The sequence below is a fragment of the Lutjanus erythropterus genome, chromosome 12 (assembly GCF_056507025.1).
Source record: "Lutjanus erythropterus isolate fLutEry1 chromosome 12, fLutEry1.hap2, whole genome shotgun sequence".
NCBI lineage: Eukaryota > Metazoa > Chordata > Actinopteri > Lutjaniformes > Lutjanidae > Lutjanus > Lutjanus erythropterus.
The window spans coordinates 10,404,110-10,430,465 of record NC_139328.1 but is presented as its reverse complement, the minus strand read 5'-3'; the positions used below and the strand labels follow the sequence as shown (position 1 = coordinate 10,430,465).

Below are 26,356 nucleotides of genomic sequence, written 5' to 3'. Positions count from 1 at the left end.
ACATCATTGATTAGTAACAGGAAGAAGGAGATGGTCAAGAATCACCATGAGAAATCATTGGCTTTCTCCACCAGCTCTATCAGCAGAGACTCATCAGACAGAATCCTTTACCTGGTGAAAATTAAAGCAGTTGTCATACACGCTACATCCATGATTGTAACACTGGAACATTGGAGACAACAACACAGAACCATTTTTAAGTAAGTGTACTACTGAGGAAACTCCCTTTATACTTATCCAGATGAATATAATGTAATGTTGTTTCACATTTGATTTTAAGCATACTGAGTGCTGTCTAAATATAACTGAATATATTTAATAAGTAGGCACTGGGCACACACACACACACACACACACAAACACACACACACACACACACACACACACACACACACACACACACACATATATATATATATATATATATATATATATATATATATATATATATATATATATATATATATATATATATATATTGATGGATGGATGGATGGATGGATGGATGGATGGATAGATAGATAGATAGATAGATAGATAGATAGATAGATAGATAGATAGATACACACAATACATCACATGTACCTTATATTCTTATATTGATTAATTAATCCATTAGTTAATTAGTTGAATAATTAACTAATTTCAGTGTATATGTGTATATGTATATATGTATATATATATACATATATATATATATATATATATATATATATATATATATATATATATATGTATATATATATATATATATATATATGTATATATATATATATATATATATATATATATATATATATATATATATGTAGTCCCTTCCTGCAAATTGGTGTCTTAGACACCAAAATAGAGTAGTAAGGTAAAAATGTATGCCTTTCTCTGAAGTTTACTCTCATGATGCCAAAGTATATGTGTCAAAATGTATAGAGAACTTGTCAGTATGATTCTGATGGGTCAGCACATAAAACTTTAGAAACTGCTTATCTACATTAACATGTAATACAACACTTTTATTCTGATGCGCAATAAAGGTCATAATGACAACGACGGGTAGCCTTGGCTTGGCAGTTATGTTTTCATTACATGGGTCATTCCTAAGTGAACCAGCTGGTGGCAGTATAGGATCAATGTGGGTTTAAGTTTAGAAAAGTCGTAGAAGAAGAAGACGCAAACGATGACATGACGAGGGCCAATCAGATTCCTTAAATCCCGGAAATAACACCAGTTTAAATCTTGGGCGGCGTTGAATTTGGCACGTAAGTAAGTTTGACTTTGTCGTTAGTCAGAGAAATAAGATAAACAAACATAAAAAAGAAGATTACGACTACAGGTCGATCATATATCGGCTAATTTATCTGTGAATGGAGGATATATCGACCGCACTATAACTGGTAGATAGCGTGAGTTAGCTCGTTAGCAAAACGCTAACTATCGTTACCTGAATTTTTTGATTTCTCCGTTACAGCCACAGAGAAGGAGGTAAAAATGGAGAGCAGCCTGTCAAGACTTCTTGTTGGACTCTCTGTAAAAATAAGTCGAAGCGATGGTGAGCCGGCGTTTTCTATTGCAGATGTTACAAATAATAACGTTTCTTGTTAGCTTGACTTTGAACTGACGTTTGTTTACGTGTTACCAGGTCGAGTGCATCTGGCGACAGTGAAATCTGTCGATGCGGTCAAGTCCTCGGTTATGGTAGAATGGAACGAGAGGAACATCTGCCGAGGAAAAGAGGTCAGTAAGGCAATAAAGACAAAGAGGACTGTGTTACATTATTAATATGAACCAACTGGACATCTCTTAAACGTTCATCATAGCTGCCCTTTGATATATCTTCTGGTTTTAAGCAAGCTGACATCTGATTTAAATTAATGTGTCACTGCATTTCTCCTTGTGACTGGCTGTATTTGCGATATAGGTTGAAGTGAGTGACTTATGTGCACTCAATCCGGAGCTTTTGGACAACATAAATGCTGTCACCAGCAAAGCTGCTGCTGATCCACCTCTTCCTGCTCCAGACAAGGTAAGTTTTACCTTTATGTTGATGTAACGTGTAGGGGGTGGGGTCGGATGGGTGGGTCAGTGTCAGGTCAGTGAAGGTCATGGGCCTTGTTGACAAGGCCTGCTGCAGATGGGAAGAAACTGTTCTTATGGCGAGAGGTTTTAGTTTTGATGGACTTCAGCCTCCTGCCAGAGGAGAATTGTGACACACTTTGTATCAACAAGTATTGGTGCCAATGAGCATTATCTATCAATATCAATAAAATCATAATGATACCATCCATAAAGCATGAAAATGAGTGAAGTAAGCACTTTCTTCCCCCCCTCTCTCTCTTTGTCTCTTCAGCAGAAGTATGAAGGTCGACTGCGCTCATCCAGGATTCCTGCCCCTGTCTCCTGTATGTAAATATATTGTTCTCATATAGTGCTATTAGATTGTCATTTCCTCTTATTTGTCTTGTAACAGCTTGTTTCCTTTTAAAAGCCTCTGCTCCTCCAGCAGTTACCAAGGCTGAAGAGTCAGGTCGGCATGACATGCATGTTCCACAGTCTATGAGTCATATTTTCTAATCACTCCTTTGTTAATGGGTTCGGGGGTGCAAGTTCATAAACGCCACAATCCTTGGAGAGCTGATCTTTGTTTGCTTGGCCCTGATTATATATAAGTATTCATTAATTTAATCAGTGGCACAGGGATGCAAATGGACAACTTTGGGTAAATCTGGGCACGTAGAACTATTAATTTTTGTCCATCTGCTCTAAATTCTGGGTGGGAATAAAGAAGGGAAAAGGAGTGCTCCGTATCATCACTAATAACAAAGGTATAGCGTTTGTACCAGTATGTTTATACATCTAGGATAGAGTGGACTGCGATGATACAGGGCACTGCTTTTTATTTTTCAGAACTGAGTGAAACTAATTCTATTTAGCAATATTTTTTCTATGCAAATATAATCAAAATTTAATCACCTGCTGCACTTGAGCTTACACTGTGTTAATCTCTCATGGCTTACTTCTCTGTCACTCTGGGTCTCTGCTGTGATCACTTTTGATTTTGCAGACTGCAGCCATGTGCAGTTTATCTTTCCATTGCAACAGGGTTTGCATTACATGTAACCAAAAAAACAACATTGCCAGCAGTAATTAACAGTACTTATGTTAATACACTGACACTCGTGCTGCAGCTGTTTGACTTGAACTTGTCTGACTTTCAGTTGGCAGTCGGTCTCAGGTCAGGCAGACGTGTATGTTCCAGGCTCAGGCCGCTGATCCAGCACCAGTCCCGACCTCTGAGTCGTCTCAGGCAAAACCGGAGATGATTTGCCCCGATCTTCCTTCATCGGTCCTCACAAACTCTGGTTGGTAGCAATTATATTTCATGTTCATGAAGTAATTTTTGAAATATTGGTCATCTTAATAAACACAAGTGTTCTTCTGCCCTCTCTAGCGATTCCCAATCAGCAGCGTAGAAAGAATGAGACCAAATCATCACTGTTGCAGGCGCGGGAGGCAGCAAAGGAAAATGATGAAGTAGAGAGAATGCCTCCACCGGCTGCAGTCAAAGGTCAGTAACACATTTTACACTGAGGGGACATTATGTGTATCCGCCAATTACTTAGCTCTACAGACTTACCCCATACATGGTTTCCTCACATGTATATTCAGTCTCACTTCTCTCCTGCAAAGGTTTTATTTTAGAAAAAAGAGATGGTGATTATGTACACAGATCGTATCAACTCCTTGTCGGATATTGCAGTGATGACAATGAGATGTGATGTTAAGAAAAGTATAAATCGTCTCTGTGCACTTCAGGTAGAAGAAAATCAATGGCTCCTCAAGAGCTGAACAAAGGCAACAAAAGGCTGTCATGTGTTGTCAAGCCCCCTGAAATGCAGCCCAAGAAGGGAAAGGTGAGTTTTTTGTTTTTTTAACTCATCAACTTGCAAAAATTTGACTTGTTTGGAACTTTTTAGACACAAGAGAATTTCTTGTCGTCATAATACCTGAATTTTAAACTTTGATACAGTACTATTATAAAAAACATGATACTGGATACTACTTTTAATACCACAGCAAAAGAAAATGCCCATGGCCCATATATTAGGATAATTTTCTTTCTTTCTGTCTGTCTTTTTCTTTAAATGAGCAACCTGCACACAGAAAAAGTCACTGAACACTGTCTTTACATACTTATGTACTTATAAATCATGATGTTGCGATGGTAGAGGGCTCAGTGGTCGATGACTGCAAGGCATCATAATGGACGATGGCATCATCCATCAGCCCAACCCCATTCCCTTTGTTTCCTTTTAGTTTGGAGAGGCTACTCGACCAAACCAGAAGTTCTACGACATGATCCAAGACTTCAGAGAGACCTTGGAAGTGACCCCCATATCAACTTCTGACCATGTAAGTTCTTACTGAAAAACCGCTTGCCTTGTATGAAGCTAATTGCTGGCCTTCTGTTATCACCCATACTTAGAGCACATCTTGTGTTTTTATAGATTGAACCTCAGAGAATCTGTGTGTGTGTTCGCAAGAGGCCCTTCAACAAGCAAGGTAGGTTGGGATTGATGCCTAATTTCCAGTATACAGTATGAATAGATTTTTGTTATTTAAATGCTGACTTTGACCCTGTTGTGTTTTCCAGAGATGAATAAAAAGGAGATTGATGTGGTGTCTGTACCTGGAAAAGGTGTTCTGCTGGTTCATGAGCCAAAGCAGAAGGTGGACCTCACCAAATATTTGGACAACCAGGTCTTCCACTTTGACTACTCCTTTGATGAGACCGCTACCAACGACCTGGTCTACAAGTAATCAGCTAATTCGTCTTTTTAACAATGATGTAGATCCGATTGCATTTTGCAATTGCAATTTTCTTTTCCTTCAGGGGGGATGTGATTTAAAGGCTTTGTCATCTGTCTAGTGTTTTATTTTTAATTTCCCACAAGCTGTAAATTACTTGGTAGTGTAGACAGCAGATGAAATTTTGGAAACCGAAGTTGTGTTATTTTTCTAGATTTTTAAAGAGTTCACTTTCTGACAGATATTATTTGTTTTTTTAAGGTTCACGGCCAAGCCATTGGTGCAGTCCATTTTCGAAGGTGCTATGGCAACATGTTTCGCTTATGGACAGACTGGAAGTGGGAAGACTCATGTAAGTCACTGCCTGCTGTAAAGGGTTAACTTATTAACAGTAATTTCTATAAGTATTATTTATTTATTTATTTATCTTTTCCTGCCTAGACAATGGGAGGTGATTTCACAGGGAGGCAGCAGAACAGCGCTAAAGGAATCTATGCCTTGGCAGGTAGGACTGAAACAATCCCCAGTCACTCTCTATGCACTTCACATAGAAGGAAATAGTTCATCTGGGTTTTCTAACAGGAATCAGTCAAAAGCATATTCCATGCTGTTTTTGTCTGCATTGGTTCCCATCAAGTCTCACTGCATTTCCATACCTTTGCATAAAAATTCACTCGGGATTGACTAAATTGGTCTCTTCTGAAAACTTCACTTTGAATCTGTGTTGTTTTGTTTTAATCTTTTCCCTCCAGCCCAGGATGTTTTTGCCTACCTCAACCACAGGAGGTACACTAGTCTGGATCTGTCTGCCTACGTCAGCTTCTTTGAGATTTACAATGGAAAAGTAAGGGGGAAAAAAAACTTCTTCCACCCCCATGAACACATTTATTGTGACTATTTGACTGCAGTACCAGCATATCTAAGTTATCCTTAAAGTAAAATGTACTTTTTGGATTTAGGTGTTTGACTTGCTGAACAAGAAGGCCAAACTCCGAGTGCTGGAGGATGACCGGCAGCAGGTTCAGGTGGTTGGCCTGGAGGAGGTCTACGTGTCCACAGCAGAGGACGTCATCAAGCTGATACAGATGGGCAGTGCATGCAGGTACGTGTGGGTTATTATCATGTTCTGTACGATTAGGGTTTGGCCAATATGATATGTAAATAAAGCTAATGAGGCTAAAAAAAAAAGACAAATAGAACAAAATGATGCTGCCTACAAATAAGTTCCACAAGTAGTGCCACAAATCAGACAGATCTATCAGGCATATACACGCAGATATCAGTATAGCTGTGATTGGCCCATGTTGGCCGAACAATACATCCGTCTGGCTCTAATTGCAATTCCAAGGTTGTTGCTTCTTCAAAATGAACTTTCATTTACTCTCTAAACAAAATATTGACTGAAAGAGCACTTTTTTCCCATTTTTCTTACATCGTGTCATTCTTCAGCTCAGAAAAATGTCCTTTAACGTGGCTGCTTTCTCTTTCCTTCTGTGTCTCCAGAACATCAGGCCAGACCTCTGCCAACGCCAACTCATCCCGCTCTCACGCCATCCTCCAGATTGTCCTGCGACGCAACGACCGCGCCAACACGCTGCATGGCAAATTTTCATTGGTTGATTTGGCTGGCAACGAGCGCGGCACAGATGTCAGCAGCAATGACCGCAGCACTTTGGTTGAAACTGCCGAGATCAACCGCAGCCTGCTGGCTCTCAAGGTAGCTCACATCTGTGAGGAGCTGTGCACACAGCAGATAAATAACTAGCTGCAGGCTTCAAAGTGAGAACAGTCCGTTTGCTCTCTGGCACCTCAGCTAGGGTGCAGATACAGTAACTAGGACTCAGAACGCTGTCTAAATGTTAAACATCCTCACAAGGAACTTAAAAAGATGTTTAAAATCACACATGTCCGCTCTTGTGTCCTGCAGGAGTGCATTCGTTCACTGGGAAAGAACAGTGATCACATTCCTTTCCGTATGAGCACTTTGACCAAAGTCCTCAGGGATTCCTTCATTGGAGACAGGTCCAGAACCTGCATGGTATGTCCATGCTCTCAAGTCTTTGTATGATGCATTACTATTATTTACATTATAGTGGATGATGTAGATGCACACTATACAATCACAAACTGTGGTGTAAAAATGCAGTGCATGTTTTCCCTTCTCTTGTTGCATAGATTGCCATGGTGTCTCCAGGCATGGCTTCATGTGAATATACAATGAACACACTACGTTATGCTGACAGGTACATATTTAGCTCATTCTTCTTTTTAATGGAGAATAACTGACTTTTTATTATGAAAAGAATATCATGCTTGAAACGCTTTTTGCTCTTCGGCAGAGTGAAGGAACTGAATGGTAACTCCACAGTTGGCGGTGCAGCTAAGGCACAAGAGCCCATCAACAGCTCCACAGAAGAGGTCAGATTGCACAATATATGTCCAAAATCATAATTAACGTTGATTACATCATGTATAATTTGTTTTTCTGTGTGTGTTTTAGGAGTCTGTTGAGGATACGACTGTATATGATGCAATGTCTCAAGTGGCAGATCTGGAGGAGAAAGTTTACGTAGAGCTCAAGGTAGAGTTATGTTCTTCTTTACAGCATACAAGTAATTTTTGGAAAAAAAAAAAAGTAATGCAAGTCCTCACGCGTCTGTTATTTGTTTCTCAGAGGGTAGATGATTTCGTCAAGGCGATGGAGCAAACCTCGTACAACATCAAGGCAGAACTTCCTGACCTGGTGGATCATACCCGGAAGATACTGGGTTTGTACAAACCACAGCTTGATTTTGGGTTTCTGTCCATTAGTGTAGTAATGTACTCGGGGTTCAGGCGGGTGCTGGAATTCCTTGAACAACTGAATTTAATGTAGTGCTTGAATTTGACTTTGGGAAAAGGTGTAGAATGGTGATTAGTTCTTAAATATGACACAGCTTATTGTATCATTATTCTCACTTAGTCTGTCCACATAGATGATGGAGCTTTTCCATTTGTGGAAAAACCTGACAGCTGACTGAAAATATATTGACTACAGCCGATCACCTTGTCAAAAAAGCTAGTTTTCAACTGTAATCTCTGGGCAGGTGAAAAGTTAGCAGCCTGAAATCAAGCTAAGGAACTAAAAAAATAATGTAAGACCTGTTAATTACAGTAAAACCAAAGTAAAGACAAATGCGGCAATAAAAGGAGAACAAATCCCAGTTCAACAAAGCAAAGCAAACACAAGCAAGGACAGACATGAGCAATGGTAAACAAAAATTTAAATAAATTAAAGAATGATACAGTATGTAGTAGTGTGGGACCAAGGGGAAACACAAGAGAAAACTTGTGCTGGCCAAATCAAAGGTCAGAACAAAATTGCTGTGTTTTTATTTATTCAGTCTTCTCTGTGATCCACAGACACGTTACTGGCTTTGCAGTCTGCTGTGGAGCAGGAGAGCCTGGCCATGATGAAACGCTGAGACAAACCCACTCACAAAGTCCGTTTTACCTTTTTATTTTAATAGCGATCTCTTGATATTATTGTATAATGACTTGAATAAAAATGTATTCAGACACTAGCTCATTGAAAATGTTGCAAGTCTCGTAAGAAACCTGGGAACTGTTGGTATATGTGTATATGTGTATGTTGGATGCAACACTTTTTTACTGTGGATGTTTTGTTATGAGGAGAGCTTGATGCCAATGTGGAAACAGCAGAAGAAATTCTATTAAAAATAAAGTGTTTCATTCTTTTTTTTATTATTAAAAAACACAAGGCTACTTTCAGAGGCATTTCTTTTCCCAGACATTTGACAAGAGAGTGCACGTCCCGCTGGTAAGGTATTTAAGGGATGCACATTATTTAACTTTTGGATTGGAGTACTTTTGACACTTTGATATAAGTGTAACAACAGCTGAGAATTAAAATTGAGGTGCATTGTGGGAACAAATGATTTTTGAAACAGTTTGTAGTTAATAGATTTGCACTAGGGTTGAAATAATACAAGATTTTTATCGAACAATAAAATATCACGGTATAAAGTTTCACATATTTAGCAGTTACAATGGACCTTAAAGGAAAACAGAACTTTTTTTTGTTGTTGTTGAACAAATGCTATAATTTCACAAACTACAAGTCCTGACAAATAGGAAGCTTGATATAAGCTTGAATTATGTTTTAATAAATCTAGAGTAAAATTCAATACTGTGCAGATAAGTAAATGTACACAATATAATAATTTTCATACCACAGTATACTGTGATACTGGTGTACTGTTTCAACCCTAACTGGTATCTACACTACAACTGAAAGTAATAAATGATGGCCTAGGACACAACTGTCAACTAAGTATTCAGTTAAGTACAGTTACAATTTCCATCATGATATATTATATCAATTCAAGAAAGAAAATGGCTTTAACTCATCCCAAAAATTTAATAACTGTAGGTGTTTGTGTACAGCCAGACCAGTGGGTGGCGCTAAATGCGTGTGCCAGCTGAGTTCAAAATCCCAGATAAACAGCAGAGTAACGGGACTGACCAATCAGCATCGAGCTGAACAGATTAACCCTCCTCCTCCTCTCCATCTGACGGACTGAGGAAACAAACCCCGGAACGGATGGCGATGAAGTGGCTGCGTTTTTCGCTCCTCGTCTTGGGGGTTTTCTCGCTGTGCTGCGCCTCGTCTGGTGACAGCAGCGGCGTGAAGAAGATGAAGATGCAGTTTGCTACGGGACCCCTGCTCAAGTTTCAAATCTGGTGAGTTATTGTTCGGGAAAATGAGCGGAAAATCTGGCGAGTCATTGCGAGCTAGCGTTAGCTAAACTCCCCGGCTAACAACAACGCAGGCCGAAAATCGATAGAAACTAACATGAGGGTCGTTTGAGTTAATATGTTAAGGGAGGAGCCTTCAAGTTATGCTAGTTATGTATTAGCAGAATTGCTCAACCGCTGTTTAAACACACGGGGAGAATACATTTTCTGGGATATTTTCCCGTCGAAAACATGGCCCCCCCGTTTCCTTCCGCTGTCAAACACGCAATTAAACGTCAAATCCAGTAGTAGACTGTTTATGTGCGTCTTTTTAAAAAATAAATCTAAAATAAATTTCTTTTATACAAATACACACATGTATTTAACTCTCTCTCTCTGTCTTATGTAACATTAGAGCACTTTGTATTTCGTTGTTGTTAAAACGCGCTATATGAATAAAGTCGCCTTGCCTCGTTTCGGCAGGTTAACATCATGTTCTCTGTGGACAGTGGGTTTGTGTCAAATCCTGAAGTGCTCCGTCTGTCAAGAATTAATGCAATTTAATTTTGTATGTGAAGCATTAAACAGCTAATTTGAAAGGCTGAACGCAATTGTATTGAAGCAAATCCGTACCTTTGCTAACTGCATCTATATCATTAGTATTACGTGTTGTTCGTTGACCTCGAGGGGCTGTGACGGAAGTCGCGTGATTTCAAGTTGTTTAACCTTAGTCCCACTGACTGGGGTATCCGCAGACTCCAGGGGTATAGATCATATCCTATCTCACAGGTGCTTTATTATATCATTTCAGTTTGTTCCTAATGGCTTGATATTATTGTTTTAAGTTTTTATTAGGTGAAGTTCCATCTGTGAAAAACTATTGAGTTCATATTTGCTATGGGTCTAATTTGGGCTGGGTGATATGGCTTATAACTAATATCATGATATTTTTAGGCTGTACTTTAGAGTTGCAACCATAAATCAAATAATCATTGAGGAATTGATTATTGAATTAATGGGCAACTATTTTAATAATTGATTAATTAGTTTTAGTTATATTTTATGAAACAAGACTTATTCTTTGATTCCAGCCTCTTAAATGTTTATTTTTAGTGTCTTTACTCCTCAGTGACAGTAAAACTGAATATTGTTGGGTTATTGACAAAACAAGACATTTCAGGACCTCTTCTTGAGTTTTGGGAAACACCGATAGACATTTTTCACAATCTTCTGACATTTTAATGACCAAATAACCAATTGATTAATCAAGAGAATAATAGACAGATTAATTGACTGTGAAAGTAATCATCAGCCCTACTATACAGTGCTATATGATGTATACCTTGATATTACACATTTCTTCACATTTTGTAGTCCTATTTTAAAGTATTGCACATATGATAGTATATTATCAATAGTAGTAAAACTGACAGTTGATCAGTAAAACAGTGAACAGTTTAACTTACATGCAAACCGCAATGTAAGCACATAATGAATATGCCCTGGCTCATAAACAGCCTATCATATCCCTTAATAATGGAGCGTGCAACGAGTGACACATAAACAGCCAACCATTTAACTGGTGTGTTCACATGTGACACAACAAAAGAAACAGTGTGGAGTGAGAATATAAGTGCAGATGGTAAGGGAATTGTGAATAAAAAAAAAAACATATATATTGCTGTTGAGTTTTTCAAATGTATTTGAAAAGCCGAGAGCCATCTAGTTCCATTATATTGAAGAAAAGGTAGCCATCTCTACAGCTGATATCTCTAAAGCCTCAACAGCCAACAGCCAACACCAAAAACCACAGCTAAGAGGAAAAATTGGCCTTTGTATTTATAATTTGAATGAATGAAGTATAACCAAAGTAAATAAGAACCTAAACCAGACATTTGCATTGTAAATTTTATGGCTACAGTGCCACAAACAGTGCCATGCAGCACCACACAAAGAGTACAAAGTAATGAATTTAAAGTAGGCTAGCTCCGATGAAAAAATGATGTACAGATAATTATGGAATTCACATGTGCTAGATGTCAAGGTTACATTCACAATCTCCCCTTGAGATCACTGTATTGTTGTGGCTTCCTTTTCTCTCTGTTTGTTCTTGCAGCCGTACACTGTGTGTGTGTGTGTGTGTGTGTGTGTGTGTGTGTGTGTGTGTGTGTGTGTGTGTGTGTGTGTGTGTGTGTGTGTGTGTGTGTGTGTGTGTGTCTCTTTCTAACAGTTTGTTTGTCCTCACACAGCATTTCCTGAGGGTACAAGCGGGTGTTTGAGGAGTACACGCAGGCCTTGTACCAGCGGTACCCGGACATCCGCATTGAAGGGGAGAACTATCTTCCTATACCCCTCTATCGGTAAGAGAGAGATTTTCTGCCTTGTTACAAGTGGATTATATCCAGCTTTAATAAATCTGCTTGGGATTAGCTGCGATTCGACGGAGGAAAATGGAATTCTTATGCAGTCAGTCTTATCTGGCCATGGAGTTGACTTTGGTAGTTTTATAGACTTAGACAGAACTATTGGCCTTACAGTTGTCAAAATTTAGGTCAAAGGTGCGGCATCTTAGTAGTATTTTACCATAAATAAGCACATACTCTACTATGTATTATTTGAGCTACTTTTTTTTCAGACTTTGACCAGAGTTCGAGGGAAATGTCAGTATGATTTACATACACTTACATACATGAAAGTAATGCATTCTAACGTGTATTGGCAAGAATCTGGTAATATAATTCGTATCACAATACAGGGGTTTTGATTCAATATTTTATAATACTGTAAGCAAGGTGATGTACTGATATTTTTTTTTAACTCTAATTCAGGAAAACTGTCAGTATAAAGAACACACCACCATTTGAATACAATCTGAGTTAAAGGTTCACATTTTTATACAATCAGAACACCACTGCCATGAACCTTTGCATGTGCCACGATGTCATGGTACAGTGTTTTTGAGAATTGATACAGTATCGCATAACATAATATCACAACACTCAAGTGTAATTTCTTGTTTTAGAGAGGTGTGACAGTTGTCCTACCTAATAAACTGGCAACTGAGAATATTACCAACATAATGTGATAATATACATTAGTACTTTGAGTTCTGATTTCCACCACTGTGTCACTTCACAATTATCTAACTTTTTATCATCATAATTAGAGCAACCCAAGAACTAATACATCTATTGAGCGCTATTTCAGTGTATTCCAGCCCCCTTTTTTTAGTTGTCCAGGAACTATTTCTGTTTTGTGTGTTGCAGATAAAAACAATTTTATTTATTTATTTTCACTATGTACCTGTTTTGGCAATTGAAGCATGTTTCCCAAGCCAATAAACCCCATTTGAATTGAATTGGACTACAAACTACAATTTTGACTCCAACATTTTAAGACCAGAATAAAGTGAGTGTGCTTAGCATATTTGGATATATTTGGATCGGGGGTTGAGACTCGATGTGAGACTGGTTTGTGCAGTATATTCCCAGGAGCTACAGTTAAATCTGTGATGTCAGTGAAACCCTGAGGTCCTCATCAGTTGAACTCTTAATAAACACACCAGAGATTTGCTCCATCAAAGAAAAAAGGACACAGTATCATAGCCTGAGCTTCATATTCTCCAGACAGTGTTCCTGTCTGTCTGGTCAGTCACTGTAATAATAAGCTCGTGCCCTCTGAGAGCTTACAGTTCAACCAGTTACACATGTTTAAGTTTACAGGTAGTAAAACCAGAACAAACAGGATGCTGGATCTGTGTTGCAGAGTGATGGCATTAAAGATGTGTCTTAGTTTATTTAGAATTCTGCAAGGGAAATGTGTACCTTTTTAAAATAATGATCACTGTTGAAATGGATAATAATTATGCCTGTTCATACAGGAGGATGTGATGAAGCTACACAGTCGACTCCCAGTGGCTTAATTTGTTTAAATCGAGGTCAAGCCCTTCTCTCTTTGGCTCAGTATTCAACTGAGGTGGTTGCAATTTTCTCAGAAGTGAAATCATATTTTTATTAATTTCATAGATGTTAAGATGAATTATTAAATCTACTGGTTATGTTTTGAACCTTAAATGAATATGCTTACTTTGATACCAGAGAATTGGGTTTATTGATCATGACTGACCTAACTTAAGACAAAGTAGAAGCCCACATCTGTCCATACAATTGTGATTTATCTTGAAGGCTTTGGACTGATTCTGTATCTACAAAAGTCTTCATGTCTAGGAACTGTATTAAACCCCAATTTCTTGTTTTATTTCCTCAGGCACATTGCTTCCTTCCTGTCTATGTTCAAACTGCTGGTGATTGGGGTGATTATTATCGGCAGGGACCCATTCGCCCTCTTTGGTATGCAAGCCCCGGGCATCTGGGAGTGGGGCCAGGGAAATAAGGTAAGGTTTACTTGAACTAGAAGACTCATTAAAGCCCCAGTCCTGTGGGAGAGTTTGCACCATCATGTTCATATGTAACAGTCTGTAAGAGGATGCAGTCAGGACTGTCAGTATGGTGCAGTGGAGCCTTTGTTTCACAGGTTATCACCACAGATATCACATAGAGGCATGGATTGAAAACGGAAATGTAGGATCCTTTAAGTGCCCTCGAAGTGGCCTTTAGTCTGGCTGTGTTTCTAACATGGTTGTGCACATACTCACTTGACAGACTGAATTGAAACCCATGGGATTTCATTAGTGGTTCATTGAGGGTCTTCAGGTTGTGTTGTTAGGCATTGTTTTGTGTGGATCGGTTATCCCCAGGGTTACAGACATGCCAAAGGCTCAGAGGGAGTATGGCCACTGATGGCTAACATCAGATATTTTGCAAATGAAACAGTCTGTCCTTGTGTTATAACAGAAAGCTGAGGCTGATAAATGTAGCGTGTTGATAATAAATTTGCATTTTCTTTTTTTAATCAAAGACACAAGTTGATTAGTCTGATGGTCTCTGGTTTGTGTGTGTATTTAAAGCTGCTATAGGTATACTTTCAGAATTATTTTGGTAGTATTTGGTTTAATATATATTAAATTCTGACAGTTATCAATAAATAAAATGACTTTACAAAATAAACTCAGACTCATTGACTGGTAGAGGCTCTGCATTTGCAAGTGCATAATCGTTTAACTGCACCCTAATCTCATCAACCAATAAGGTGAACTCTGTTTTTGTGTCTGTGTTACACACATACAGCTCAGCCTGTTTCTTATTACCCTGCAAACTGCAAGCGGAAAGAAAGTATAAAGGTTTTAAGAAGAAACAAGTGGAACAAAATGACCCGAGTTACAAAGTTATTTTTCACACATCCTTTAGAATCCAAACTCAGGTCAGTAGTTTGACCAGTGTTTGGTTACTGAAGCGTTGCTGCAACAATGTCTGTGTGCAGGAAATATTTGAGTATGTCCAAAACAACTGGAGGCCAAACAATGCAGTTTGTTTGAGGCTGACTTCCGTTTTGAGCTAATACAAAAAAATCTGATGGTGGAGTATAAATATTCTATTCTTTCAGCTTCCACCTGCTGATGCATCAGCTGGGCTCCAATAACTTCTAAACTTTGCTTGCCGAGATGTGCTTTGCATAAAAATGTTTGGCAGTTTTGCACAACACTAACTGTAATACAAGGTGTCTGCTGCTGCAACAAAAAATGCAAATGACTATTGACGTAAACTACCAGATTTTTTTTGAAAATAATAATGACTGTACATCTTACTGGTAATGTAAGAACAAATGTGTTGGCAGTCTGGAAAGATCCAAAGTACTGTAATTGTAAAAATCCTGGACATTCATTGTTACTTTCATCTACCAAATTTTGTATAAATGCATGTGTTTATATTGAGTTGTTGCTCACTACCAGTATAGCACCAAAGTGCACTGCTCTTGTAACCCATTGAGTGAGCATTATGCAAGAAAACCTGTTAACATAACTGCCAGTAAAAAAGAAAATGCGAAAGTATTTTTTGTGCAGAACTTTTTAACTCAAGTTTCTCTCATGCTTCTTTCAGATTTATGCCTGCATGATGGTGTTCTTTCTCAGCAATATGATTGAAAACCAGTTGATGTCTACAGGAGCATTTGAAATCACGTTAAATGGTGAGTCTGTGATTCACGGTATTGGCATACTAACTGATCCCAACCTGGCTTAAGATTGATTTCAGTAAGCTGCTACCTCTCAAACATGGAGACATGTTGTGGTCAACAATGTTTTATTTTTCAGCAGTTACAAAAATTTCAACAACTTGTAGTGGAAACAAGTTTAAAGAAGGATGTCTTTGTAACATAATATGAAAAGCTGAGCGGTGATGGAACAGAATACAGTGAATTACAGAGAGCGTTGTCTTTCTATAGATGTTCCAGTGTGGTCCAAACTAGAGTCAGGTCACCTGCCCTCCATGCAGCAGCTTGTGCAAATCCTGGACAACGAGATGAAGATGAACGTTCACATGAACACAAGACCACACCACTCCTAACCCTACTCTTCAGATCCTGGCTGGAGCTAAAAGCCCCTCCATGTAAGTACAGTGGTGTTCACAGCACTGTTTTCACCAAAGATCTTGTCTTTTTTCTAATCCTAGAATCTTATTTTCGTTACCCGTGAAGAATATTGACCAATGAAAATGTTGATGCTTAATAATTTGTTTTCTCTGTGTCCAGGTTTGAGGTGGGTTTCTCACTGGGCTGTGAGGTGATGTTTATGAAGGTCTGCGCTGAAGGCAGGAAGACTGCTAGCACAGACTGGATGCCCCCATCATTCTTCACCGTGCCCCTTTGAGACTTCCCGCCCCCGACGCCAGAGTGGGAGCCATGGCAACAGTGCCGGCCATTCTGTAATTTTCTTGTACTATTCATACTACTGCAGATTTCATCCAGGTGACATCAATGGTCCCATACGGAGATATTTAACATTGATTACTTATAGTCTTTAACTTGTTGCATACAATTGGTCTGTGTGAGTAAACAATCGTGTCATTTGTACCACTGAGCCATATGTAGAATTTTAAGTTTATTGTTCTAAAAAGTAGCTTAGCCGTGTAGAAAATGCAACACTTAAAATCTGTCATCACTGTTGTGAAAATAACATTGGGGATTTATGTCTTGGTATGATCTATGAATAATTTTTATATTTACAAACTGTAACTTGGAGAAAGCTGAAAAGATTAATAAAACCTATTGTAACTATTTAACTGTGAAGCTGTGGCGTTGAGCTTTACTGATTGATATGGTGACACAGGGTGTTAGAAATTAAACCCTGATGCATTTGTTTGGCTGGATTGGCTGCCCTAAGTGAACTAACCAAATGTCCGTTTGGACTCGAGGATGAACTGGTAAGAATTTGGTGGTCAAGGGTCGGAGCCACTGACCTCACTAAGCACATTTTTGGCAACAACTGAAGAATTCAAACTAATTTTCACATAAATGTCTAATAAGATAAAATGACATTTTGTTGTGCCTCTGTGCTGGCATCAGTTGTGGTTTGCATAATTATGGGTTTTTCAGATTGTCCTTTTCTCATCTGTCCCATTCTTGTGAATACAGTATTTCCATAATGCCTTGTGGACTGGCTGTTTCAGTCCTCTGTACTCCAGTCTCCAGTCTGTAGTGATAACTTCCACTTCACCAAAAAATACACTCAATACCTTGTTATTAAATTCCTTCAAAGTCTTCACTGCAGATACTGAGTCTGGACAGACATGTCAACTGCAACCTGGCTGGATGGGGAGGCATACAACTGCGAGCCAGTAATTCCTGGTTTTGTTTTGTTTTTGAAAAGCAGAGAACCTCATGAGTGGTCATCTTTGAGCCATCTGCTCAATCTAATGTTATTAGGACGAGCTGGGGATCTACACTGATTTGATTAGAAGACACAAAAGAGATTAGGCAGCAGGACTAAAATACAAGAGAAGTTACAGTGCCATGTTATACAGTACAGTTAGATTTTGGATATTTCTGGCAATGAGTAAATGAGGTCACGTCCCTCCATTATGAGTTCTACCAGTAACTGATGGAAATTTGGGTGATAACGCCTGTATTTGGTCTTTTTGTAACCAATATAATCCAGTATGGACAAAACTAGGATGAGCCATTAGAGTATTCCCTGTGGGTTTTAAGAAACCCAGATTCACTTTGGACTTTTTTCAGTTTTATTTAGAGGTGATTTGGGCATTTTATATTTTCTTTTATCCCCAGACATGGTAACAAGCACCATCCACAAGTGAGAAACAGTGCATGTACTGTGATGTAAATGCTATTATACCTCCTTAAATCCAATTAAGAGCCTTAGAAGGAACCAGACAAGACATGTCAACACACAAAAGTACCCAGTACATTGATGTGGTTTTGTCCCTCAGAATCCTTTCAGTTACTGTTAGAGGTTTTTGACCTGTCCTGTGAAATATGATTTAACATATATGCCTTTATACCTCAGCAGAGCTGCTGTCATCGTGTCGCAGTGTACTGTATTACTGGCACATCAAAGACAGTCCTGAAGGCACCTATGGATAAAGGCTCTGTCACTCTCACTCATCATCACATCAGCACTGACGGCCAGAAGCCTTTGTGCAACAACACGAAGATGAGGGGCAGGGGTGGTCTGTGGCAGCCGGAGACTGGAGGGCGTCGTCAGGTGCTGGTGAAGATGCTGAATGGCCCGGTGGCTCCTGATCCTGGCTGCCAACACAAACAGCTCCTCCTTAAATACAGATGGTGCCGAGGCAGCCTCGTCTGTTTCACATTCACTCTGGGGAAAAAAAAAAACTTTTTCACAAGCTCTGAAGTATGTTCATGAACCATAAGCCATGAATCATACTCTAATAACTTTATCCTTACTTTATTTTACTTTAACTTTGACTCATTTTGTGTCAATAACTACGGCAGGTTGACTAGAACCAAAGAAGAATGTATAGAGAGAATAAATGAGATCCAGCATAAGTTAAGCATTTGAATGGCAAAAACAATAAAACTAAAGACAATAAGAACTACACTGAAATGAGCAAACTCATTCAAGCAATAATTCCACAGCAGAGCTGGAAATGAACATATAGTCAGATAATAAGAATAGAAAGCAATGTTTCACCTGAACGCAGCAGGTTCCCACACTGAACTTTGCCTGTTGGCCTCCTGCCAGGAAGGAGACAAAGACTTGTTCCCTCCCGAGGACTCGCACCCCGACGGTTTTGTTGAGGGACAGGAAGACGGGGTGCAGGGGAGTGGGAGGGAGGCTCTGACTGCTCCAACTCCATCGACGAACTCTGGCTCCCTCTTCATCCAAACACTGACCGCCTGATCTGTTTAAGGCCAGCCTGAAACATAAACACACATATAGATTATTATTGAAACAAAATATTAATCAGCCTGATTTCTATTTACCTTAAAACTAAATAATGAAATTAGCTGTTTTATTTAGAACCAATATAATACCAGGCAAGTAATAAACATTTTCAAGAAAGAAATTGTACCATATGTTTCCATTACTGTGATAACACGTTGCCCTGCCATCAGACTGGAACATGGCTCTAATTGGTTGGTGGCCGGGGGTATCGCTGTCATCATACACGATGCAGACCCTTCCATTTTCTTCAGTGACCACGACAACGAGAGCCAAGAGGCCCGAGGGATAGCTGTTACTATGACGATAAGGATGGGAGCACCCACTGTAAACGTTGTATTGCACAAACAATCTGACACATGGCTCTTCGGTTATTACATTTGCGCCGCCTCTCTTGGTCAGAGCCGACTGAAAATCTAATCAGATGACACAAATCTACACACATTACGTTGTGAGTGGATACAAGAGCTGAGCAGAGCCGTCGGGGAACACAGTGAGGAATTTCAGGCCATTGGAGTAATATTTCTGAAATGATTCTGCCTCATCCTGTAAACATATGAGATCAAACAAGGTTTTAAAGGAACGCTCATGTATTTTGTGGTCTATGCTGTGGAGAAGGTTTCCAAAATCTGAAAAAGTAACAGTAATTGCCTGCTTGGGCTTTGTGACTACAAATGATGATGTGGAGATTGAAAAAAACATGTGAGCATTTGATAAAGAAAGATACCACCATAATAGAGAAATGTAGGATGAAGTATTTTGGGAGCCTGACAAGTACTGTACTTACGTACAACTATGAGGTACTTGTACTTTCCTTGAGTATTTCTTTTTATGATACTTTCTACCTCTGCTCCACAGCATTATTGTACATTTACTTTAATTTAATAGCTTTAGCTACTAGTTACTTTGCAGATACACATTATTAATCTAAAATATAGATGGACTAATAAATTATGATATATTATAGGTTGCCCTACCCAATATATAAATTAATTCAAATTAGCTCCACCAATACCAGTTGCAATATTAAAGCGATGTACACATTAATGCATCTAGAATTACAATCCAGTCATATGATTCTGAAATTGGTTATTCTGCATTAGTAGAATAGAACAAAGTAGCAATAATGTGGTGTAAAAATAGTTACAAGTGAAAGTCAAACTCCTGCTAAAGTAAAAGTATACAAGTATTGACATTAAAATATAGTGGAAGTACCAAAAGCAAAAATGACTTAAGTAAAAGACCTTTTTTATTTAAATTCTATTATAGTTTTTCCACAATAAACAGACTCACAAGAATGGCAATAAGGAAATATAAGGACATTGCTATTATTATTATTGTCATTATCATTATTATAATCCATTCCCTCCCTTGTCCAGTTATATCAGAAATAATGCAGTTTCTTCCATGCTTACCAAAGTGAAAAGTTGAATTACTTTTTACACTTCTAGGGACAAAAATTAAAAGGAGATAAATTGGCCTAAACTGCTTCAATTTGGAGATTTTTCAAATCTGTCTCTTGCCTTCTACTTTATAGAACAAACATCAAATTGCTTGAGTGACCCCTTAGTATCCATCCATCCAGTGTTTATAATCAGCCTATGTACTATAAGAAAATCCTTACAGTTGTAAACAGCAGCTATTTCATGGTTTTATACCTGGATCAGCCACATGGGGGCAGTGTATACATTCATATTATAAAAAAAAAATATTTTGTGCTATATGGGTCACGAAGGAAAACATGGTAGTAGTTTGCGAGTACCTGGTGATGACATATGCCAAACTGAAGTGGCTTGTGGTCACAAAAAGGGACCGACACCTGCTCCTCTTCCTCTTTCATTTTCATCTGCCTCTCAGTTGTACCGTTAACGGGACACACTGTCCAGCATCCCTCTCCTGCAGCACAAGAGAGTCGGAACCTGAGCACCCGTGACGTTGGAGCAACTGAACAAACAGCACAGAACAAAGTCTGTCAGACTCATGAAGCTATTTAAAGTCACAAGTGTTCTGTTTCCTACCAGTGATGTACATGAACAGCAGTTACTCACAGGTTTCTGCTGCAGGTAGTTGGATTGAGTAATCCTCATAGATTTCTTCCTCTGATTGTTCTCTAATAAAGGATACAGATTATAATGAACTTCTGTAAATTTCTGTTCATTATGATTAGCAATTTACCATTTTGGTGTCTGTGCATTGGACAAAAAAGTAAAAACTTTTAATAATGAAAATTTATACCCAAGTCCACTCGGTAGGTCCATGATGAACTTGTTGTGATCCTCCGTCTCCTTGCCTTGGAAGTGAAGCTCCTCTGTCTCTGCTGCTGGTTTGTCTTCTGGTGATGTTGGAGCACTGCTCCTCAGGTCACCAGTCCCCCAATCCAAACGTCTCTGCTTCATCAGCATCTCGCACATCTGCTGCCACTGGGCACAGCAAAAGAGTGGGGCAGTCTGTGATGGACAGAAAAGAGGATGCAAGGAGATCAGCAGTGCATCACCTCAGGTATGTTTGATGAGCTGGGTTTAGTTTATTCACCTTCTTTCTCATCTCAGGCCGCTGTAACCAGGTTAGATCCAGTGAAGGTTTGGCCTTTTCTCCACAATACTCGCATTTCACTGGGTAATCCGTCAAATTCTGGGCCTGGACAACAGAATGTTAAACTGGACTAATAATCAGTAAGACAAAGTCATGTTGCTGTAGATAGGAATTGATAACAGTAGGCAGGAATGTGATCTTAGTACAACTGGAAGAATGGTTGTTAAGTTGATCCTGTGGTTGTCAGACTCCCGATTGAACCTCAGGACTCCTGCAGCGCCGATACAATAGATGGGCGGATCACTGACAGACTGCAGACAGCCTTCTGGTGTCCTCTTACCAAACCCAGAGAAAAATACAAATCAGATGAAGTTAACAAGTAATTAATCCTAGACTGCAGTAAATGAGATATTTATTGATTAAGATCAGGACTAAAAATTAAAATGTATTTTCTTACATGATCATCCAGGACAGGTAGTGGCTCACTGAGGTCACAGTCTGATGCAGCAGCAGCGGCACCTAACAGTTCAAGAAAAGTTACTGTGGCATCACTGAATTAAACATGTCAAACATATTTTGGTTCATGGGTCATATACAGCCCAGTTTGATCTCAAATGGACCAGACCAGTAAAACCACTGCAAATTAACCTATAGGCTTGAATAACAATACCTCCCAGATTTCCTCCTTATCATTTTTACTGTAAAGAAAAGAAGCATTCTGAAAACATTCACAGGGTTAGGGTTTATGAAACAGAAAATTAACAACTGGGGATGTCTAATAAGTGCAATATAAATCAGAAATAGCAGTGCATTGTATTGAAAAATCAATTGTTGGAATGACTTCTGTTTGAAACCCCTGAACTAAGAGAAAAAAAATACTAGCTGGAATAAGATAAGAACTTTCATTTTCTAAGAATTTTATTTTCATCTTATTCGGAGTGCACTCACATAGAAAGCTGGATTTCATATTTTTTTTCTGACCACTGTCCACTGTCTTAAGCGTTATTGTCCCAGGACAGAATAACGGCATTCATTACTTGTGTAGGTTTCTCTCCTGCTGAACGAATACATACAGCAGATAGATTAGAAGGCAATCAAATGAAAAACCTCTCAAAGACTCACAATCAAACTGTTACACACCATAGCAGCAGAATCAGCCTTACATTTAATAAAATAGGAAATCAGAGACTGGACAGGTTAAGAGAAAAAAAAAATATGACAAGGCAATATGCAAATTAAATGTATCTGCTTGTCCAAAATATGGTTGTAATTTGGGTTGGATATATTACAGTAAAATAAGAACACAGCAGTAGTGCACTCACCTCAATGCCTCTCACTTGCCAGTGTTTGTCAGTAACCTTGGAGATGAAATAGCTACGTACAGCATTGTGCAAACATAGTAGCAACTAATTTTAGTTGCTGGCTGACTGGTTTTAATACCCACAAGAATTGTGAAACACAGTTATAATATATTGTGCAACACTGTCAGTGCTGACACACACAACTTGGTCTGCAGAGGAGAAGAAAAGGGAAACCTAAAATCTAATGCAGTGGTTCCTAACATTTTTCCTTAAGGGATCCCTTTTCTATCAATCACCTAACTGACAAGCCTAAAAGTGACATATTTTATGGATATTGCCATATTCTGAAGTAGTGTACACGTAAACATAGCCACTGATGCACATCATTTAGGGCAGTGGTCTTCAATAGAGGGTCTGTGACCCCTACAGTGTCTTCAGTTGCTGCAGGGATCCTGAATATAATATTTTAACTTTTATGAAGTTGGAACAACGAGAAAAAAATAAGAATAGGCCATTTTGACTGATTGTAAGTTATCCTGATCCTCGACTGATTAACTAAGACTACTTTATCATCAAACCTAAAAAAAAAAAAAAGTAAAAGTAAAAATTACTCAGAGGGGATTCTTAAGGCAAACTTCTCTCAAACAGGGTTCCCATGGACATCGAAAAGTTTGGAAAGTCCTGTTCTAGAGCTTCTGATCACATCACATAAATCATCAACATAGGAGTTCACTCCCTCTTTGACCTTATTTTGTTTTTCCAGTCCTTTTTTCATACAGTGACATGTTTTAACACCACTTGACCAAAAGATGGCAGAGTAGTTCTGATTTTTTTTTCCTGCTCAGTTGGCTGTCTGGGTTAGAATCAGCCTCTGTGGGCTACTTTCATTTGTTTGTTTATTTTTATTAACTTATGAATAAAGTAACACTGATAAAATCTTATGATGACCTGCCACTGATGTCCATAAACCTACACACCCCTTTTCTCCTCTGTCTCTTGACCTCATTGGTTTCACCTCATTACCCAGGTGAAACCAACGTCAGCTGATTAGAGGGCAATCAATTACCCCACCTACCTACCGCAGCTTCTGATTGGCCGTTGCAGCACCTGCTGTACCTGCCAATAAAAAACCTCACAGCTCAAATAGCTGCGGCAGAGCAGACTCTGTCACTTCTGAGCGATTCCAGGAGTCACGATAGAAATGATGCATGAAGGTAAAAGGAAAAGCGCAACTGTGTTCTTGGCTGCAGCTGTTCTTCTCTCGTGTTATTTAACGGGAACGATAGACTGTTATCGACTGAGGAAAACGGAAAGACGGGAAGGACGAAAAGGAGCCGAGGCGGCCACAACGACAGGTGTCCGAGAGGGGAAAATTGTGTTCGGCAGAGTTTTTGAGAAGGGGTCCGGCCTTTCATCGCAAGATGGCACTAAGAAGTCAAACTCTTCTGGGGAGGATGACGCTGCGTATCAAGCCGATTCTACAGGTAGACATCTCTAAGTGTATTGGATTCCTAATCTTTTTTTTTTTTTAAGACTAGTTCACGTTATCATAACACTTTGAAATAATCTCACTGGGTCAAAATTGGTACACCAAATTCAATATCGTTTTCAGGCTTTCCACACAGTCAGACATACCCAAATTCCAAAGAAGCCATGGCATGGGGCCGCATGTCGCCCCACCTGTCCTGTGATGCAGACCGGCTGAGGTTCAGAGCAATGGGACCAGGAGCTTCACAGTTTGCGGTCGAACAAGGTAAATTAATATATTTAACTAAAACGTATGAGCTTTTAGCTCCATCAATTATTGCATGGCCACACTGACTGTGTTCTCTCCACAGCTCATGCTCCTCCAATGCCCCTGTCCCACGTTCCCTCCACCTGTGGCTACAACATGCTGAAGAACTCCTTTGCACTTCTTATGCTGGTTCCCTTTGATGGCTGCAACATGCTTCAAGAGGTAATGTTTTTATTGAATGCAAGATGTTACTTTTGTGTTTAATTTTAGCGTGGGTTTGCTCGTTTTATATTTAACTACATAGTTTTTCATGTTATAAAATATGGCAGTATTTGGAGGCTCACAATGGGTAATGAAATATAGCTTTGAATGCTATTGATGTGGTATGTGTATATCTCAGTAGTAAACATAAGCCCAAATATCTCATGCTTGTATTGATGATTTGACCAAATTGTCAGAATAAAATTAAATTCCTGTATTTTTAAGTACAGTAATTTTTCTAGTCACTTTTTAAATTTCAGTTGATTAAGAACTTTTTTTTGCTACTCAGCAATTGCCGGAATTCACTGATAGTCAACCAACCATTCTGAAGATATTCTACAGTGTAACAAATCTGAACAAATTTGTTAAAATTTGCAAGTATATTTCTTCCAGCCAAATGCTGAACACAGTTCCAGCTTCTCAAATATGAGGGTCTTGTGTCAAATTATATTAAACACAGGCCTGTTTGCTTTTTAATCTGGCCCTGCACAAAAAGTGCAAAGGGGCCAGTTGCATTTCATATGCATGACCTGTAAGATGGGAATTTAAATGTGTGAAAGTCGCCTTTTCTGCCCACTTTCACAATTGAAAAGGCTTTAAGCACAGGGAAAAACGGTGCATACAACTGAAATAGAACTGGTGTACTGTACAACTTGGATTTTGAAGGAATATATTTTGGCCTTTTCTCTTATTTTGGATAATTCAAGCAAATCTGTAAGACTTAGTAATTTATTTTGTCCTAGTGTGCCTGGTTTGTAACTGATGTGATTTGTTTTCCTCTTTCCAAGGGTGGAAATTATGTGCTCCCAATGCGTTGGCAGGGAATTCCCGTATCACTCTGGTGTCCAAAACCTGGTGCACCTGGTCAAACAACTGCTGCTCCCCAACCAACAACTGTGACACCAAGCCAACCAGGAGTGCCACAATACCCACCTATGTTCCCTCCTTTGCCCATGTTCCCTTTCTTTCCACCTTTTCCAGTCACAACAGCACAAACGACAGCTGCACCAACCACCACCCAATCAACTTCCACAACTGCGGAGCCAGCAACTACAGCTCCTCCACCAACTACTGCTCCTCCGCCAAAGTTTCCTTTTCCCATGTTCCCACCCTACTATGCCCCCTTTCCATTTCCTCCTTCATATCCACTTCCTCTTTTTCCTCCTATGCCTTATGTTCCCCCGTATGCATTTGAGCCTGAAATGACAACACAAACTACCACACCAACTACAACCCCAGTGACTACAACTACTACAACCACTGCCACTGCAAAAACGGACCCCCCAGTGCCTCCTCATTATCATCCACATTACCATGGTTATCGTTTTCCAATGCCCTATTTTGGCCCACCGTATGGCTTTGGTCCAGGCGTCTAGTCTGCTGAAACGGTTCTAATAAATGGCTTAAAAATGTAAGCACCCCTGTCAGTTCCTTGTATGTTGGCTAAATGGCTCACAATCTTTATGTGACCTTAATATGAAACGGTTGCTGCAAATGCATCAACTTGCCTTGCATTTAAGGGACAGTGGAGGGGAAGAACTTTAGTTGTATGGAAAATTGGTCCTAAATGTTTGGTTTTTAGACTTTTTTAAACTGCTGAATGGCCTCTAGTTTGTAAGTGGGTCTGTTGGAGCATCCACATGGTGGCACTATGGCTCAACCATTTTGAAT

At 39.1% G+C, this 26,356-nt stretch overlaps 4 protein-coding genes across 8 annotated transcripts; 3 read left to right on the top strand and 1 right to left on the bottom strand.

Annotated features, from left to right (window-relative positions):
• Positions 1–1,196: 1,196 nt before the first annotated feature.
• kif2c (kinesin family member 2C) lies at positions 1,197–8,366 on the top strand. Of its 5 annotated transcripts, none has more exons than XM_084732855.1 (23): positions 1,197–1,260; positions 1,466–1,546; positions 1,637–1,731; positions 1,916–2,020; positions 2,348–2,396; positions 2,483–2,521; positions 3,213–3,356; positions 3,446–3,562; positions 3,811–3,908; positions 4,312–4,407; positions 4,503–4,557; positions 4,649–4,811; positions 5,065–5,155; positions 5,245–5,308; positions 5,556–5,647; positions 5,763–5,905; positions 6,307–6,520; positions 6,731–6,841; positions 6,979–7,046; positions 7,143–7,221; positions 7,304–7,384; positions 7,478–7,571; positions 8,206–8,366. In XM_084732855.1, the coding sequence occupies exons 2-23, from the start codon at positions 1,486–1,488 to the stop codon at positions 8,265–8,267; spliced, it is 2,121 nt and encodes a 706-aa protein (XP_084588981.1). In that variant the 5' UTR covers positions 1,197–1,260; positions 1,466–1,485; the 3' UTR covers positions 8,268–8,366. The 5 variants fall into 5 exon arrangements, with proteins under 5 accessions (XP_084588981.1, XP_084588979.1, XP_084588984.1 ...); XM_084732853.1 differs by having other exon boundaries at positions 2,345–2,396; XM_084732854.1 differs by having other exon boundaries at positions 1,239–1,256; positions 2,345–2,396.
• A 1,008-nt stretch (positions 8,367–9,374) lies between these two features.
• On the top strand, positions 9,375–16,722 carry selenot1a (selenoprotein T, 1a). The gene is made up of 6 exons (XM_084732701.1): positions 9,375–9,546; positions 11,790–11,900; positions 13,807–13,933; positions 15,537–15,624; positions 15,880–16,043; positions 16,186–16,722. Exons 1-5 carry the CDS (start codon positions 9,407–9,409, stop codon positions 15,999–16,001), a joined length of 588 nt encoding a protein of 195 aa, XP_084588827.1. The 5' UTR covers positions 9,375–9,406; the 3' UTR covers positions 16,002–16,043; positions 16,186–16,722.
• A 1,278-nt stretch (positions 16,723–18,000) lies between these two features.
• On the bottom strand, positions 18,001–21,750 carry LOC146317628 (uncharacterized; the record flags this gene model as incomplete). Its single annotated transcript, XM_084732482.1, has 9 exons — positions 18,001–18,268; positions 18,605–18,830; positions 18,987–19,148; positions 19,320–19,402; positions 20,619–20,800; positions 20,905–20,966; positions 21,092–21,303; positions 21,389–21,493; positions 21,595–21,750. Coding segments are annotated over 9 exons (1,455 nt in total), but the record flags the coding sequence as incomplete, so codon positions are not given.
• Positions 21,751–23,890: 2,140 nt separating this feature from the next.
• On the top strand, positions 23,891–26,061 carry LOC146317627 (uncharacterized). The gene is made up of 4 exons (XM_084732481.1): positions 23,891–24,173; positions 24,302–24,442; positions 24,528–24,646; positions 25,474–26,061. The coding sequence occupies exons 1-4, from the start codon at positions 23,891–23,893 to the stop codon at positions 26,059–26,061; spliced, it is 1,131 nt and encodes a 376-aa protein (XP_084588607.1).
• The last annotated feature ends 295 nt before the right edge of the window (positions 26,062–26,356 follow it).

Coding starts and splice junctions, on each gene's coding strand:
- kif2c (XM_084732853.1), top strand. CDS start 1,486: ATGGAGAGCAGCCTGTCAAGACTTCTTGTTGGACTCTCTGTAAAAATA. Junction 2,522..3,212: donor TACCAAGGCTGAAGAGTCAG/GTCGGCATGACA, acceptor TCTGACTTTCAG/TTGGCAGTCGGTCTCAGGTC. Junction 7,385..7,477: donor AAGTTTACGTAGAGCTCAAG/GTAGAGTTATGT, acceptor TTTGTTTCTCAG/AGGGTAGATGATTTCGTCAA.
- LOC146317627 (XM_084732481.1), top strand. CDS start 23,891: ATGATGCATGAAGGTAAAAGGAAAAGCGCAACTGTGTTCTTGGCTGCA. Junction 24,443..24,527: donor ACAGTTTGCGGTCGAACAAG/GTAAATTAATAT, acceptor TTCTCTCCACAG/CTCATGCTCCTCCAATGCCC. Junction 24,647..25,473: donor GCTGCAACATGCTTCAAGAG/GTAATGTTTTTA, acceptor CCTCTTTCCAAG/GGTGGAAATTATGTGCTCCC.